The following is a 14,831-nucleotide window of genomic DNA, read 5'->3' as shown; positions in this document are numbered from 1 at the left end:
TTGAACAGACAACAAGCACCCCTGGCAGTATATGCTTATCTGCTCCCCTTGCATCTGGGAAAAGGGAGGCCAGCACTCAAGGTCCCGAAAGGTCAAGTCAGGTGTGTTGGGTGAGCTCAGCCCAGTCGAGTGAGGAGCGGTCACCTTGCTCAGCCCGTCAAAGAGCACGTTGAAGTGGGGCAGCACAGCGCCTCGGGCCACCTTGACGATGTTGTAGAGGGCCTCACACGCGTAGTAGCGCAGCCTGCTGTCAGCATCATTGAAGCAGGTCAGCACCGGCTCAATCAACTCCTTCAGGTAGAGCCCCGAGTCCTGCGATGGAGTAGGAGCAGAAGCAGCTCAGAATGGGTCAGACCTCGGGGACCCAGCCCTCAGCTCCCTTGGAGACGCTCAGGCCCTCGAGTGAGGGCTGGGCTGAAAGACCCTTTGCAAGTCAGCTTCCTGGGATAAGGATCACGCCCAGGACCCTGGGTGCAAGGCCGCAGAGCCAGCCTTGAGGTCTGAGATGTGGAGAGAATGGCAATAAAGAAATCACAAGTCTGCAACACCCTGCTGGGGCTCGGGGGTCAGGGTCAAGGCCTTGGCTAGTGTGTACGTCCCTCCAGGAGAAGGGCTCACCTTGCCCAGCGCGATCGAGCAGGCGGCCAGGCCAATGAGGCCCCCTTTCCGGCTGTGCGGGTGCTGGGACAGGGCAAACTCCTGAGACAGCGTCTGGATCACATGCTTGATCTGCACGGTGTTGTTCTGGGCCACGAACTCCCGGACCAGCCTGGAGAGGGAGCAGAGAGGGGCTGCAGGACCAGCGGGATCAGGCTGCTCCTGCTACTGCCGGCTCTGGGGCCGGCGCTGGGGTGAGGGAGGGAGATGACCTGTTTAGAAAGAGGAATTGGGAGTCAGGCATCTCGGGGCAGGGCTTTCCCAGTTCTGCTGCTGACTGGGAGGCGTTGGCTGGGTCATGGTCCTTTCCCTTTTCTGGGTCTCCACTTCCCTTTGTCTATGACGGAATGAAGAACAGTGGGGAACAGTGTCACTTCTGGGAATCTGAGAGAATGCAAGTGAATGTCCTGCTGGGGCCCCAAAACTGTAGTGATCCACCGTCTTCATTCAATACTTGCTCAGTGTTGCAAGCAGCTCATGCACCCAAGTGGTTCTCTGCGTCTGTGTCATTGTTTCTGGGGATCCACAAACAAACAAGGATGTGTAGCAACATGACACAAGCAACACCACAGAAGCAAGAACGCCGCAGGTTAAGTCTCCCTGGGCTGACGGGGAGGTGCCATCTGAGTCAGATCTTAGAGCCATTACAGTAAGCCTTTTCCAGGTAAAGAAAGGAAGGCAGGGAACCTCAGGCACAGGGAAGAGCCTGGCTAAAGGCGGGGGCCCCGAAAAGACATGGTGTATTTAGGGAAGGGTGAGGAGTCCGGTGTGTGGAAGGGGTGGCTGGGGACAGTTAAAGGAAAAGACAAGGGCTTCCCTGGTGGCGCAGTGGTTGAGAGTCCGCCTGCCGATGCAGGCGACACGGGTTCGTGCCCCGGTCCGGGAAGATCCCACATGCCACAGAGTGGCTGGGCCCGTGAGCCATGGCCGCTGGGCCTGCGCATCTGGAGCCTGTGCTCCGCAACGGGAGAGGCCACAACAGTGAGAGGCTCGCGTAACACACACACACACACACACACACACAAAAGGAAAAGACGAGCCGGTGAAAGGTTTCCAGCAATGGGGTGACACATTTATGTCTATGTTTTGACCAGAGAGGCTGCCTCGGGTGGGGGTGGCATGGTTTGACAGAGGGAGACTGAAATATCTCCAAGGGAGAATACCGCAGCTATCAGGGTCAGGAAGGGGGGCCTGAAATACGGCCGAAGCAGTGGGAAGCAGCAGGGAGAGGGGACAGGGCAGGAAGGGTAGAGACGCCTGCACGGTGCCCACCTGGGGGGTGATGCTAGCAGGGAGAGGGGGTCTGAGGGAGGCAGCGCCTGTGGTCACCCTGGGGGGATGCTCCCAAGGCAGGCCCTGCCCGAATGGAGGTGAGCACAGGGAGGCCCAGCTCCATCAGGCACCAGGGTCTCCTTTCAGAGCCCAGTGGACGTGAAGACACTCTGCCCTTCGGAGGCTCACAGCATCTCTGCAGTAAGAAGCCTCATGAGGGCCAATGGTGGCATGAGGGGCCCAGATAACCACTGGGAGCTGCGGCCTGGGGGTCAGGGACATCTTCCCAGGAGTGGGAACTGAGCTGGACCTCGGAGGAGGCAGAGACCCTGAGAGAAGGAAACAGGTGTTCCGGGCAGGAGGAAATGTGTGGGCAAAGGCAAGGAGAGAAAAATAGCCAAATTTGCCTGGGGTCCAGAGAACAGCAGGAAATCAGCTGGGATGAGCTGGCCCAAGCAGCTCAGATTCAGGAGAAGGGATCTCACATCGTGGGTAACAGGGAAGCTGTTTACGGGTTTTGAAGAGATGGTCAAAGGGTGTTTTAAGAAGCCATGAGATGGGTGGGAAGGGGGAGGCTGTCCCATCATCAGGTGGGAGGGACTACGACCCATGCAGCAGCTGAAGGTGTGACGAGGGACGCCTAGAGATCACAGACTTTTCAAAGTAGCTGCCTGGACTCATTGCCTAATTGCTCTGTGCCCATCACAGCAGGTACACTGCTCGCCTATGGCATAAATGGGGGTCTCAAGCTGGCTCAAAGAATTTTAAGGACAGTCAAGTCCAAAAGGTATTAATTAGTTTGTGCGGTTCCAGATCAGTGTCAGGAACCTGCTAGTAATTAGCGTTGTTTAACTAAATGTGCTGTCCTGTGAGGCTGTGACCACTCCTGTAAAAAGGCTGTTCAATGGGGATTACAGGGCTTGATAAAGATTCAATCCCGCAAGTCGTAGGGGGCATCTATTCTGTGCCTGGGACTGTGGCCACAGGTGAATCAAACAGGCCTGACTCCTGAGCTGGCGGATGTGGGAGCAGAAACAGGGATTCCAGGAAGGGGCTATGCAGGTGGTCTGTGAGGGCCCTCTTGCTTTGATCTTTATAGGGTGTGATTCCACCAAGCCCACCCCAGGGGGCTGAGGGCTGTGGATGAACCAAGGGCCTCGGGAGGAAGCCAGTTCCATGAGCGCCCCCTCCCTAAGCAGTGTAATAAGGCACAGCACGGATGGCTCTACAGAAACCCGCGGTATTCTCAGACAGAACAAACCAGCCAGACGACGCCCAGTGATGTGTCAGAGCTCTCTGACTATCATGACAGACACGGCCTCTTGAGAAAAGCCCTGCAGGTGTGCCAGAGAACAGCCAGAGCATTGGTGGTTCAGTGGTAGAATTCTCGCCTGCCACGCGGGAGGCCCGGGTTCGATTCCCGGCCAATGCAGTGCTGCTTTTTGGCCTCTTCCTGGCAAGCTCCCCCAGAGATCCTGCTGCAGGATCCAGCTCCTCAGTCACGCCCAGCCTGCAGCAGCCAAGGGTGCTGCGAATCTCCGAGCGCACTTCCCTGCTTCGTGAGCACGAACAGCAGCTGGCTTCTCCACAGAGGCACCACTGGCTGCGGGACCCTTCCCCCGGTAAGGGGACTCCTGCTGCACCCCCTCAGCCTTGGCCAGTCTCCAGCAGGAAGCTGTGCTGAAGCCTGTGAGCTGTAAAACAGCTCAACACACCACGTGAATGTGGAATGGGAGGACCCACACTTGAGAGAGGAGGAAGTCCCCAGAGTCTCAGTGGGCTTTTTGCTACTGAGAAGGAACGACTTGAACTCTACTTCCTGTCCTGACGTCTGAAGGCAAATCAACTTCTCACGCACACACGTAACGCACACACGTAACGCACACACATACACACATGCGCGCTTGTGCGCGCACACACACAGCCTCCTCCAGCCTTCTCTCCTGCTCTGAAGCCTAAGCCTCTGCCGTTGCAGCTGTGCTGATGTGGCCTTCCATTCTGTGAATCAGTGTACAGACAAGACGACTGGGGTTAAAGGGAGGTGCTCACACAGCTGTTCACAGCTGGAGCACTGGTGGTTCAGTGGTAGAATTCTCGCCTGCCACGCGGGAGGCCTGGGTTCGATTCCCAGCCAATGCAGCAGCAAACTTTTTTCTTTTATCATCCTAAGAGACTGGGTTTGACATTTCACACTCCCTACAGCATTGGTGATACAGTCTGAAAAACCTAGAATGACTTTTTTCTAGCCTGAGTTTTCCACGCCTGTTTCCTAACCACAGAGACCTAGATCTTGTGTCCCCTTGTTCTTGAGGAGTCCAGGATGTGGGGATCACCAAAGCTGCTGCAAGCAGCTGTGCCTCCCCTCCTGCCCAGACAGGCTGCCCGGGGACTCTGACTGCGATGCCCCTGGGGAAGCCAGGCCGTGTGTGTTTCTGCTCTGTCGGTGTTAGAGTAGCCCTGAGAGTGGGAGTAACGACATTCATGAGGCTCCAGCAGGGCAGCAAAGACCCAGCCCTGCCAGCAGGGCAGCCCGTCCTGGAACCACCTCCTCACCTGTCTCCTTGTTTCAGGTCACAAAAGGTCCCTGAGCCACCGGAAAGGGCCCTCCTCCCCACTTGAGAGACAGCAAAGGGGATGCATTCCCTGCCCCTGAGGGGCTCTCTGCCAGAATCCCGTGGAGGGGAAACAAGAGAGGCCTCAAGGACTTTCATGCAAAACAGAGAAAAAAAATCTGGTGAGGACAGTGCAAGGTGAGGAGGGGGCAGGCGAGAAAGAGCACAAGCGGCAGCTTTCGTGGGGAGGGAGTGAGGTGTGGCTTCATGAGGGTCAGCTTTTGAAAGGGGTTCTGAAAGATCAGTAGGTGTTCATTCAGGGTGAGGAAGCCGGGACAGAGGGAACAGCATGAACAAAGGCTCAGAGGAAGGAGAGAGGCACTTGGATTGGCAGCACAAAGGACACAGGTGGAGGAGACGTGGGTGACAGGGCCAGAGAGGCTGCGCCCACTCACGTGCTTGGCAAAGGAAGTGGCCTTTGCTTCTGGTGGCCGTGAGCAGCCACGGAAGGTACGAGTGATCTGCAGCGGTGGGTGGTAGGGATTCGAACAGCGTTTAGGGAACTCTGAAGACTGCAAAGGCTGACAGAGACCAAATGGTGGGAGAGTGTGAGGAATGGGGCACTAACGACGGGTGACAGCGGTCAAGTGTAACAGGGTCTCCTGAAGGGGGAGGAGATGGGCAAGGGGAATATCTGTGTTCAGCACCCCCTGACATTCCCGTTCGCTCTACACCAGCTGCAAGGTCCCCCCACCCCGAATCTTACCAGGACGCAACTCAGGGCACCCCAGGCCACTACAAATACAATGGTCCATTCAGTTCCCGAGGGCCTGGAACCCCAAGTCTCTATCTGCTCTTGGAGGAAGAATATTATCAGTGTCCAGGAGAGCGAGACAATGACAAACAGTGGTTCCCTGTGGAGGGAAACCCTGAGAACATGTTCTCACCAAAACCACCAGTTCTCAGAGCACTGGGCCTGGCCCTGTGGGTCACCCCTGGGGCCACAGCAGGAAGACCTGTCCCACGACCCGAGCCCACGCTCTCTACCTGACAGTCAGGGTGATCAAGACAGGGCCGGCTGACCTCTGTAGTCTCACTGCTCAGCTGCCCAGCACAACTTTCCTCTCCAGTAAGGGCTTCTTACTGGGCCCTGCTATGCTACTCCTTGGACACTTCCTGTCCATTCCACTCCATGGGGAAGCTCCCGCTCCCCTCCACATCCTAGCCAGCCTTAAGTCCAGTTCACATCCAGCCCCCTGCTTTTCCCGACCGTCCCAGGAAGGACCACCACTCCTCTGAACGCTGAAGGACTCGGCCACCCCGCAGTCTGTGCCCAACACTGCACCATGGAATGTCACGGGTTTTTTCTCACGTGTTTCATGTTTCTAGCTCCACAGCTCCAGGCCAGAGTCCCTGAGGACAGACTGGTGCCACGATTCTCTGCCTCTTGAGCGCCAGCCCTCTGCCCGCGTCTAGAGCTCCCCACACAGTAAGTGAGGAATCAGTAAGCATCTGCCCAGGGACCCATCTGTGCGGGCAGGCGGGGCCGCAGGGCAAGCTGTAGGGAAACACGGGCAAAGCCCCACGCTGCTGTACTGGTGACAAGGGGTGGCCTGCTCATCTACACCTAACCTGTTGGGTAAATCAGAACTGTACTTGGACGGGCCTAACCCCTAGTTTACTATTCAAGTTAGGAGGGACAAAGGGCACCACTACCAGGATCTCAAAACGCACACTGAGAAGGACCAGGTCCCCAGGGCCGTGGCTGGGGACAGATGCCGATGCCAGGATGTGACTTGACATGCGTTTGCCTAGGGCTGAACCAACCCCTTGGGGGTGCCCCAAAGAGCCCCCGTCAGCAGGACCTGGTCTCTCCACAGGGCACAGGCAGAGAGAAAAAGCAACTACAAAGGGAAGCAGAGGAAGTGAAGTTTGAAATCCGGGCGTCCCCAGTTCCAGGCTAGTGTCTCTTCAAAAGAACACCCCGTCTCCTCTTTCATCTCCACGTTGTGAGCCACAGCTGGGGGATCTCAACTAGTTCTGAAGTTAATATTTGGCCCAGATCACAAGTCCCGGTGACCTTTGCTGACGTTAGGGTCACACGCATCGCTGTTCTATGTCCCAGAGAAGAGATCGGCTTCTGCTTCATTTCTCTAAAAACTCTGGCTGACGAAGTATCCTCTAGAGATTGCTCAGAGCCTCCATTCTCAACTAGTCAGAGGTGTCGCAGGATGGCAGCGACACCCATTCCCCAGGAGGCACAACGCCCAATGCTGGCCAACTCCAAGCTCTCTACCCTGCTCTCAACTTCACCAAGTGCCACACCGACTACCTTGTCCCTGATTGCGAAGGAGCCACAGACAGGCCAGGATGTGTCTTTCACCCAAGGAGAACCTGGGGCCTCGTCTCAGCAACAAAACCACAGCCCCGCACTGGGCCCCTCGGCCTCTGTAACGCAGCTCGGGGACAACCACAGGCTGCATGAGGACTGGGGAGCTGACCACTTCCCAGGAACACACTCTAAGTATTCCAGGGGTTGGTTATTCCTCACAGCAACCTCCTTCTGTAGTTATTATCATCTCATCATTTAGATTTGAAATAGAGCCTCAGGGAAACCAAGTCCCTTTCTTGAGGTCACAGAGGATCTGAACCTTGGCACCTACAAAGCCCAGGCCCCCTCAACTGTACACCAGTTCCTCCCGCCCATCTTCTTAAAGCACGTCAGCTGCAAAGTGCACACACCCAATTACAGAGGGTACTTCCCTTGTGCAGAACTCAGGCCCCAACTGAAGTGCAGCTTTCTCCATGCATTTTTGCCTTACTACATGCTAGGTAATGTGGTGGATGCTTTACACGTGTTATCTCATTTAAACCTTAAAATAAGCCACAGAGCTAGGTACTATAATACCCATTTTACAGGTGGGGGGAAATGAGGCTCAGAGATGTTACGAAACATACAAGGTCACACAACTTATGGATGGGAGGTGCAGAAATCAAACTGAGATTTTTCTGACACCAGGTCTGAAATCTACCATGTTACATTATCCTCTCTTCAAACATCAAAGCTCCCACCTGTTGGATGCCTACTGGGTGCCAGGCACTTTACACACATTATTTCGTTTAGCCCTATCTCATTTCATGTGTTGATGTCCAAATGGCCCGGCCAGGAGGTGGCAGAGGTTTCTGCCATTGCACGCACATTCCTATGTCTTCAGAGGAGACAGTCTTGGCTGTGGCTTTGTACTATTTTTAGAGAATTAAATAAAATAATGCACATAATTTGTTTTGTACTGCATATGCTCATGTAACAGTATTAGTGCAAAATCAGAATCAAACCGTGATGTTATACACACCTAACAAGATCATATTCATTCATTAACTGTTGACTGAGAACCTGCTTTGCTCCTGGCTCCAAGAAGGACAGAAAGATAATCCAGAGTTGTGTTTATTCCTATGCTGTAAAAATTCCAGCCTGGACTTCGGGCTGCCATTTTTTTCTTGACAAGTCCAATGAACCATCCCAGTTCTCTATGTGACATGCTGTAATCGGGCAACATATCCAGGCAGTGATTTCCCAAACAGAAGCTGGCAGGCAAACATCTCCTCCATCTGCTTTGCTGAGTATTTAAGTAACCTGGTTTCCACTTGCTCACTACTCTCCAGTAACTAAACAGGAAAAGCGGAACATCTGCCTCTGAGGAAAGGCCCAAGAGTTAGTTAAGTAGCAAAATATACTGAGCATCCACTGGGTATAATCAGTGGAAAAACTGTAAAGGAGACAGCAGGAGGCATGTTTGGATCTCAGGTGACAATAGACCACTGAATAAGTGTTTCCGTCAACTGTAACACAACCTACAGGCACTCTTATTTTTTAAAATTGAGATATTATTCACATGCCATAAATTCACTCTTTAAACATGTACAATTAATTCAGTGAGTTTTAGTATATTCACAAAGCTGTGCAAGTGTCACCACAATCAATTTTAGACTTTTTTTAATCATCTCCAGAAGAAAACCTGTACTCATTAGTAGTCACTCCCCATTTCCTCCCAATCCCCCTCCCCCAAGCCCTAGGCAACCACTGATCTACACTGTCTCTGTGGAGTTGCCTATGAATCCACACAAATGAAATGATACAATACATGGCCTTTTGTGACTGGCTTCTTTCACTTAGCATAATGTTTTCAAAGTGCAATTTTTTCTTAAGACGAGTTAACTGAGGCACAGAGAGGTTAAACCCAAGGTCACAAACTCAAATGCTTACAGGAGCCAAGAAGGAGACACAAGTAAGAAGGCCAAGGGAGGTAAGACAGGCTGTAGTGACCTACCCAACACAGGAAGCAAATTGGGGAGCCCATGTCCTGGCTGGGGGAAGAGGGTGGGCCCCTGGGTCCCCTACTGCTACATGGGAATGTGGGCCGCACAGAGCCATATCTTCCCATTCTGTAATAGAAGCCAGAAACCTGAACTTCACTGTGAAATTTCTTGATTTAAAATATCCTGCAATCCAGGCCAAACCAAACAAACAGGTCTGCCAGCAGGACACGGCCCCTGGCTGCCAGTCTGTGACCCCTGGGTGAAGCAATCTGCTGGGTGGAATACTGACCCACACTCCAAAATCTGCCTGAACTCACTTGGTAATAAACAGTGTCTCCCTACAGAGGTGGCAGGCTCCAAAAGGCCAGGTCAAACTCAGCAGTTCAACCCTGATCTGATCACAGAGCCCCAGGGATCCTGGCTCCCCACGCCACCCGCCCCACCCTGCCTTCCCCAGCAGGCAGGGACTCATCCCTCAGGAGCTCTGATCCTGGAGCCCCTCCTTGGGCTTCGGTGTTCTCAGGGCACGGGGCCTGGACACCTCCATTTGCTGGCTTTAGGAACTCAAAGTTCAGGAACACCAGAGACTTGCCAGTGAGCCCATCCCTGGTCACCACGAAGGGCATCATCTCTCCCAGCCTGCAGTGAGGGCCCTGTCACCGCAGCGAGGGAGCACCCACCACACTTATCAGAACGCCTCCTGGCGTTTCTCCCCCACGCTAGACTCTCCCGGAGAGCAGGGCCTGGGGTCTCACCATTCCTGTCCTCGGGACTCATCAGGGACTATAACCCCTGACTCCAGGGCCCGCAAAACCTGCCACAGCCATTCTAAAATCTTAGCCTCAGGGCCTTATCCTTGAGAAAGCTGTGTGGGCGTGTTGGAGCCAGGCTGTGGGGTAAAGCCTCTCTAGGACTGTGCACAACAGGCTCACACATTTAGCCATCAGATCCTGGTCACCTAACACAGCCCGGTCTTGAGAGTCTAGAGTCTGGGGTCCTTCAGTCGAGCCAAGCATCCATCTCTGCATTTTTAGTGTCTGAGAGGCCTGTCATCAAGATAAAACACCCTCCTCTTATTAGGAATTTTAACCCCTCACTCCAGCACCCCATGCAGTACTGGTTCTGCCACTCGAGCAGACAGATGGTTTCCAGAAAACAGGAAGTGGCAGTTAAAACTACCATGGGGGTGTTCAAGTATGACATTTTATTAAGTATTTTTCTCCCTTTTGGAAGGGAAAACCATTCATTGTAATGGGGAAGCCTTTTGAGACAGAAGAACCTGAGTTTTTAGATCCAGGTTCTAGCTGCAAAACCTTGGGATGATTCCTTACCCTCAAGGAGCCTCTGTTTCCTCATCTGTGAAATGGGGTAACACTACCTAGCTCATAGGGCAGCTGCGCAAAATAAATGAGATGAGGGATGTACAAGGGCCAAATCCTCCTCCCCCCAAATAAGGCAGACAGTGTTTTACACGTGATCACTTTTTAAAATGATCAACGTTATGGACTGAATCGTCCCCCCCCCACCCCCCAGTTCATACAACCCTAGTGGCAGTATTTGGAGATAGGGCCTATAAGGGAAGTAATTAAGGTTAAGTGAGGTCATATAGGTGTGGCCCTGATCCAATAGGATCAGTGTCTTTATAAACAGAGACACTAGAAAGCTCCCAGGTGAAGCACAAATAAGTCCCTCTGTCCCTGAGCAAGTTGTGAAACACATACTCTGAGGAACATATCAAATAGGACACTGGTCAGGGGACTAAGATCCAGCAAGCCACAAGGTGCAGTCAAAAAAAAAAAAAAAGAAAAAGAAAAAGAAAGTGGTGCTTGATGAGAGAAGCAGCTAGGTGGTTCTGGACATATTGGATGTCAGAGCTGAAGGGGAGGGTCCTTTTAGTAAAATCCAAACCCTTTAGCTGAGGAGGAAACTAAAACCCAAAGCAGTTAAGGCAGTGGTTCTCAACCGGGGTGACTGTCCGTTCCCCAGGGGACATTAGGCAGTGTCTGGAGACATTTTTGGTTGTACAAGTGACAGAAAACTACTGGTGTCTAGTGGGTAAAGATCAGGGATGCTGCTAAAAACCCTATAATGCACAGGACAGCGCACCACAACCAAGAATTATCTGTCCAAAAATATCAGTAGTGCTGAGGTTAAGAAACCCTGAGTTAAGGAATTTGCTGGAGGTCAAAGAATGAGTATCACACAACAGACTAGATTACAGCTGTACAAAGCATTCTGCAGTGATGGAAATGTTCTACAATCTGCACTGTCCATTATGGCAGTCGACAGCCACATGTGGCTATTGAACATGTCAGATATGGGCAGTGTGACTGAGAAACTGGATAAAATTTTTATTTTATCTTCAATAATTTAAATGTAAATAGCGCCCATGGCCAGTGGCTATTAGAGAGGGCAATTAGAGAGGGCAAAACTACAATCCATATTTCCTGACGCCCAGACTGGCATTCTTTCGGTTTCACAGCCTGCCTCTTTCTACTCGTTTGAAATTACCCACCCACCAGACTTTATCACAACGATTTGGCTGGAAAAAAAAATACAAATGTAAAATAACAGCAGAAAAACCTTAATGTTCGCAGTTAAATACCTTGTTTTATAATTAAAAAAAAAAAAAAAGGAAAATGTCAGATCATGGTTACAAATACAATGGAACCCCGTTATCCAGTTTCAGTTACCAATGGTCAACAGCAGGTCAGAAAATATTAAAAGGAAAATTCCAGAAATAAACAGTTTCTAAGTTTTAAACTGTATGCGGTTCAGAGTGGTGAGATGAAATATTGTGCTATCCCACCAGAACATTAGTCACCCTTCCTCCATCATATCTATGCTGTATATGATACCCACATACTTAGTAGCTTCTGGGTTATCAGATCGACTGTCGGTATCGCAATGCTTATGTTCAAATAGCCCTTATTTTACTTAATAATGGCTCTAAAGTGCAATGCTGGTGATGCCGGTCATTAGGATATTCTCTTACTGTGCTTAAACTTTACCATACATACGTATGTATGGAAAAAAACATAGTATATATAGAGCTTGGTATCATCCAAGGTTTCAGGCATCCACTGGGTGTCTGGGGACATATCCCCCACAGATAAGAGGGTACTGCTGTACGTGTAGTAAGAGTGCAGAAACAAGAATAATTCCTTCTTTCACTTTCAGGGAAGCGTGATATGACAGAGATAAACAGCCCTTCTGAGCCTTGAGGTTTTGGCTTATTTCTCCACTTGGTCAACTTACTGTCCCTTTCACTTCTCAGAAGCTGGGTAAGAAATGAGGCAGGTCAACATCCTTAGCAAATTCTCATGCTTCCTACCTCCCTCCCATCAGAGGTCACTCTCTGATTTGCTTGTTTGCATGGAGACCACACTGAGGACGCACCATGTGCCAGGCACTGTGCAAATCACCACGCATATATTTCGTTGCTTCGTTCTCACGGCAGCCCCTTCGGGGTACCAGGAGGTTAAATAATTTGGCCCACGTCACACAGTCAGAAGCAAAGCTGGGACTGCCAATCTCCTGCTCTTAAGCACGGCCCTAAGGGCCGGAAACCTGGAGTAGCAACACTGGCTGCAAAGGCGTGAGGAGCTGCCCGGAAGAGCGGGACCCCCGCAGAATCAGGACGGAGTCCCGGCTCCGCTCTCCACGACCAACCCGGGTGCCCGCGGCTCTTACTTCTCGATCTCCAGTGCTGCCACCTTCCGCTTTTCGTAGAGCTTGTCATTGAGGGCGCGCACGATGTTGGGCGTGAGCGGCGCGAAATCCTTCTCGGGGTTCATGGTGGCAGCTCGGGGCGTTCCCCGGAGCCCCGCGACTCCTCAGCCCGCGGCAGCCCGGGCCGCACCGGGGCTAGGGGAGTCTGCGGCTCCGCGCTGCCTCCGGCACCGGCTCATGGACCACGCCGCCCCGGGCCGCCTGTCTCGCTCCGCCGCCGCGCGCCGCCTCGGAACCCGGGCCTGGATCCCGTCTCCGTACCCCTGCCCCTGGCCGCCAAACAGCTCACGAGACCCACTCCCGGCCAGCACCTGCCGGGCTCATGGAGCAGCGGCCATGTTACTCAGATCAGGTGACTCTGCACCGACTTCCGCCTTCCGCCGCTAGGACCCGCCCTTTGCCAGCCACGCCCCCGCACGCATCCGCAGGTGGATTAGCCACGCCCCCACAAGGCTCCATCTTCTCCCATCACACTCCTGCTTGTAGACCCCCACGGTTTGAGGCCTGCTTAGTAGGGCGTGAATACCATGGACTCCACTGCCTGCACGTGGTAGGCTTGGAACATGGTGGGCTTCTTTTTGTACACGTTCCTGAGAACGAAGGGGCTCTTGGAGCCTGACTCGGTTAGCATAATTTATTCTATATCTACTGAATCCACTACTTCATCCACTGCTTAGTCACCAGCCAGTTTCTCATATGCCAATGATTCCCAAATTAGAGTAACACCATCTTGATTTTCGCCATATCCTAGCCATTTGTACTATTATTTAAAAAATATTTTCTCTAATCAACGAACTTTAAAAAATTTTTAATTCCTACTTTAGCCTTGTTTATGCCCTATAATCATGGGTTTGAATAGTGATATATATATTTCTAAAACATATCAATAAATTGCAATTAAAAACAGAATAACCTGTCTATTGTGACCCCAAAAGTGGGTTCACCTCTTGGTGGGTATTGAGCCAAAAGTCACAACCAAGCCAAAGTTAGGGAGAAGGAAGCATTTATTATTTCTTGCAGCAAGTAAGGAGAACACCAGTGATCTCTGCCAAAGCAGTGTCTCTCCCAACAGCAAATTTGGGGAAGTTTTAAGCTAAAGGTACATGGGTATTCATGAAGGGGCTTGAGCAGTGGAGAATTCAGCATAGAATTCGGGCCACAGTCGACAGAGTCCAAGCTTTAGTTGATTGAAGTCACGAGGGTCAACGTCATCATTCCATCCTCCTCCTAGGTGGGGGCCTTAGTTCTTGCAGGACTCAAAGACCGTATCAGATTGTTATGTACATCCCTTGAGGAGGAACTAGGACTCTGTTTCATAGTTGAACTGTTTTACTTGACTGCTTTTCCTTTGTTCTTGCATTCCCTTACTTCCCTTAATATCAATGATTACTGAGACCTGTTCCAGGGCAGGCATTGTGGCCAGATTTAGGTCACAAAACAGCTTAGGCCACTTCCCTTATGTCAAGAAAGCCTTGCCTGGTACTCTTTCTCCAGGGAACCCCCTACTCTACCTGCTTATACTACCACCTAAAATCTCAGGTACCAACAGTGGTTGTCACCCCACCATTTGGGACTCAGGATGTGTTATCATGCTCTGCTACCTTGGAGGGCTGGGTTACAGACAGCAGAAGCCCCAAATGTGTTGCTTGCAGGCCTCCAGATGGATCCACTAGAAAGCAGCCCCTCCAAGTGCTTTGAAGTGTCACACTAAATCCTGGAACAGAAATTGAAGCTATGTGCTAAAAATTTTAAAAGCACTTTATTGATTCAGTGTGGCTAAAGATACAGTAACAGGGAGATGCATCAGAGTTCCTTGTCATAAGCTTCCACAGCGGACAGGAACTTAGGACAAGGCTATATCACAGTGGAACCCAATGAGGATTAATATTGTTAAAAAACAAAATTCAGCTGAGTAAATTTGAGGATATAATTGGATTTATTCAACAATTTATGACTCTGGCAGCATCCCATCTAGCAGACAGGAGCTTCAAAGAGCTTCAAAGACTTTTATAGGCAGAAGGGGGAGGGGGCTGGAAAGGAAGTGGATGGGTTCAGGTATGTCACCATCCTTTGGAGAAGGGGGGTGTTTATCATGCAGATTACCTCACCAGAGCTGATCAGGTAATTTCAGATAAACTAGTTAAAAGTCACATTCCTGGGAGAAGCTGAAACTACAATTAAGTTAGATATTAAGTCTTGATTTGCTGATGTGGGTTTAGCACAAGTGAGTGACTCAGTTTGGGCTTGTTCTTTTTTTTTTTTTTTTAACAACGTGAACATAACACTGGTGGTACTTTTTTC

At 51.4% G+C, this 14,831-nt stretch overlaps 1 protein-coding gene and 2 non-coding genes across 3 annotated transcripts in view; 2 read left to right on the top strand and 1 right to left on the bottom strand.

Annotated features, from left to right (window-relative positions):
- VAC14 (VAC14 component of PIKFYVE complex) overlaps positions 1 to 12,869 on the bottom strand; it is a 97,765-nt gene extending 84,896 nt beyond the window's left edge. Inside the window, exons 1-3 of the mRNA XM_022583235.3 lie at positions 12,492 to 12,869; positions 619 to 769; positions 145 to 312 (exon numbers count right to left, since the gene is read on the bottom strand). Coding sequence (XP_022438943.2) covers positions 145 to 312; positions 619 to 769; positions 12,492 to 12,595 — 423 coding nt within the window. The 5' untranslated portion in view covers positions 12,596 to 12,869. The remainder of the gene's footprint in view (positions 1 to 144; positions 313 to 618; positions 770 to 12,491) is intronic.
- TRNAG-GCC (transfer RNA glycine (anticodon GCC)) lies at positions 3,291 to 3,361 on the top strand. Its single transcript has one exon. It is a non-coding gene; the product is annotated as a tRNA-Gly (tRNA).
- On the top strand, positions 3,998 to 4,068 carry TRNAG-GCC (transfer RNA glycine (anticodon GCC)). Its single transcript has one exon. It is a non-coding gene; the product is annotated as a tRNA-Gly (tRNA).
- Positions 12,870 to 14,831: the final 1,962 nt, after the last annotated feature.

Source organism: Delphinapterus leucas, chromosome 20 (assembly GCF_059928025.1).
Source record: "Delphinapterus leucas isolate spDelLeu-1000000601 "Yukka" chromosome 20, BTC_Dleu_Yukka2, whole genome shotgun sequence".
Taxonomy (NCBI): Eukaryota; Metazoa; Chordata; class Mammalia; order Artiodactyla; family Monodontidae; genus Delphinapterus; species Delphinapterus leucas.
The sequence above is the reverse complement of the archived record's forward strand: the minus strand, read 5'-3'. Positions and strand labels throughout refer to the sequence as shown.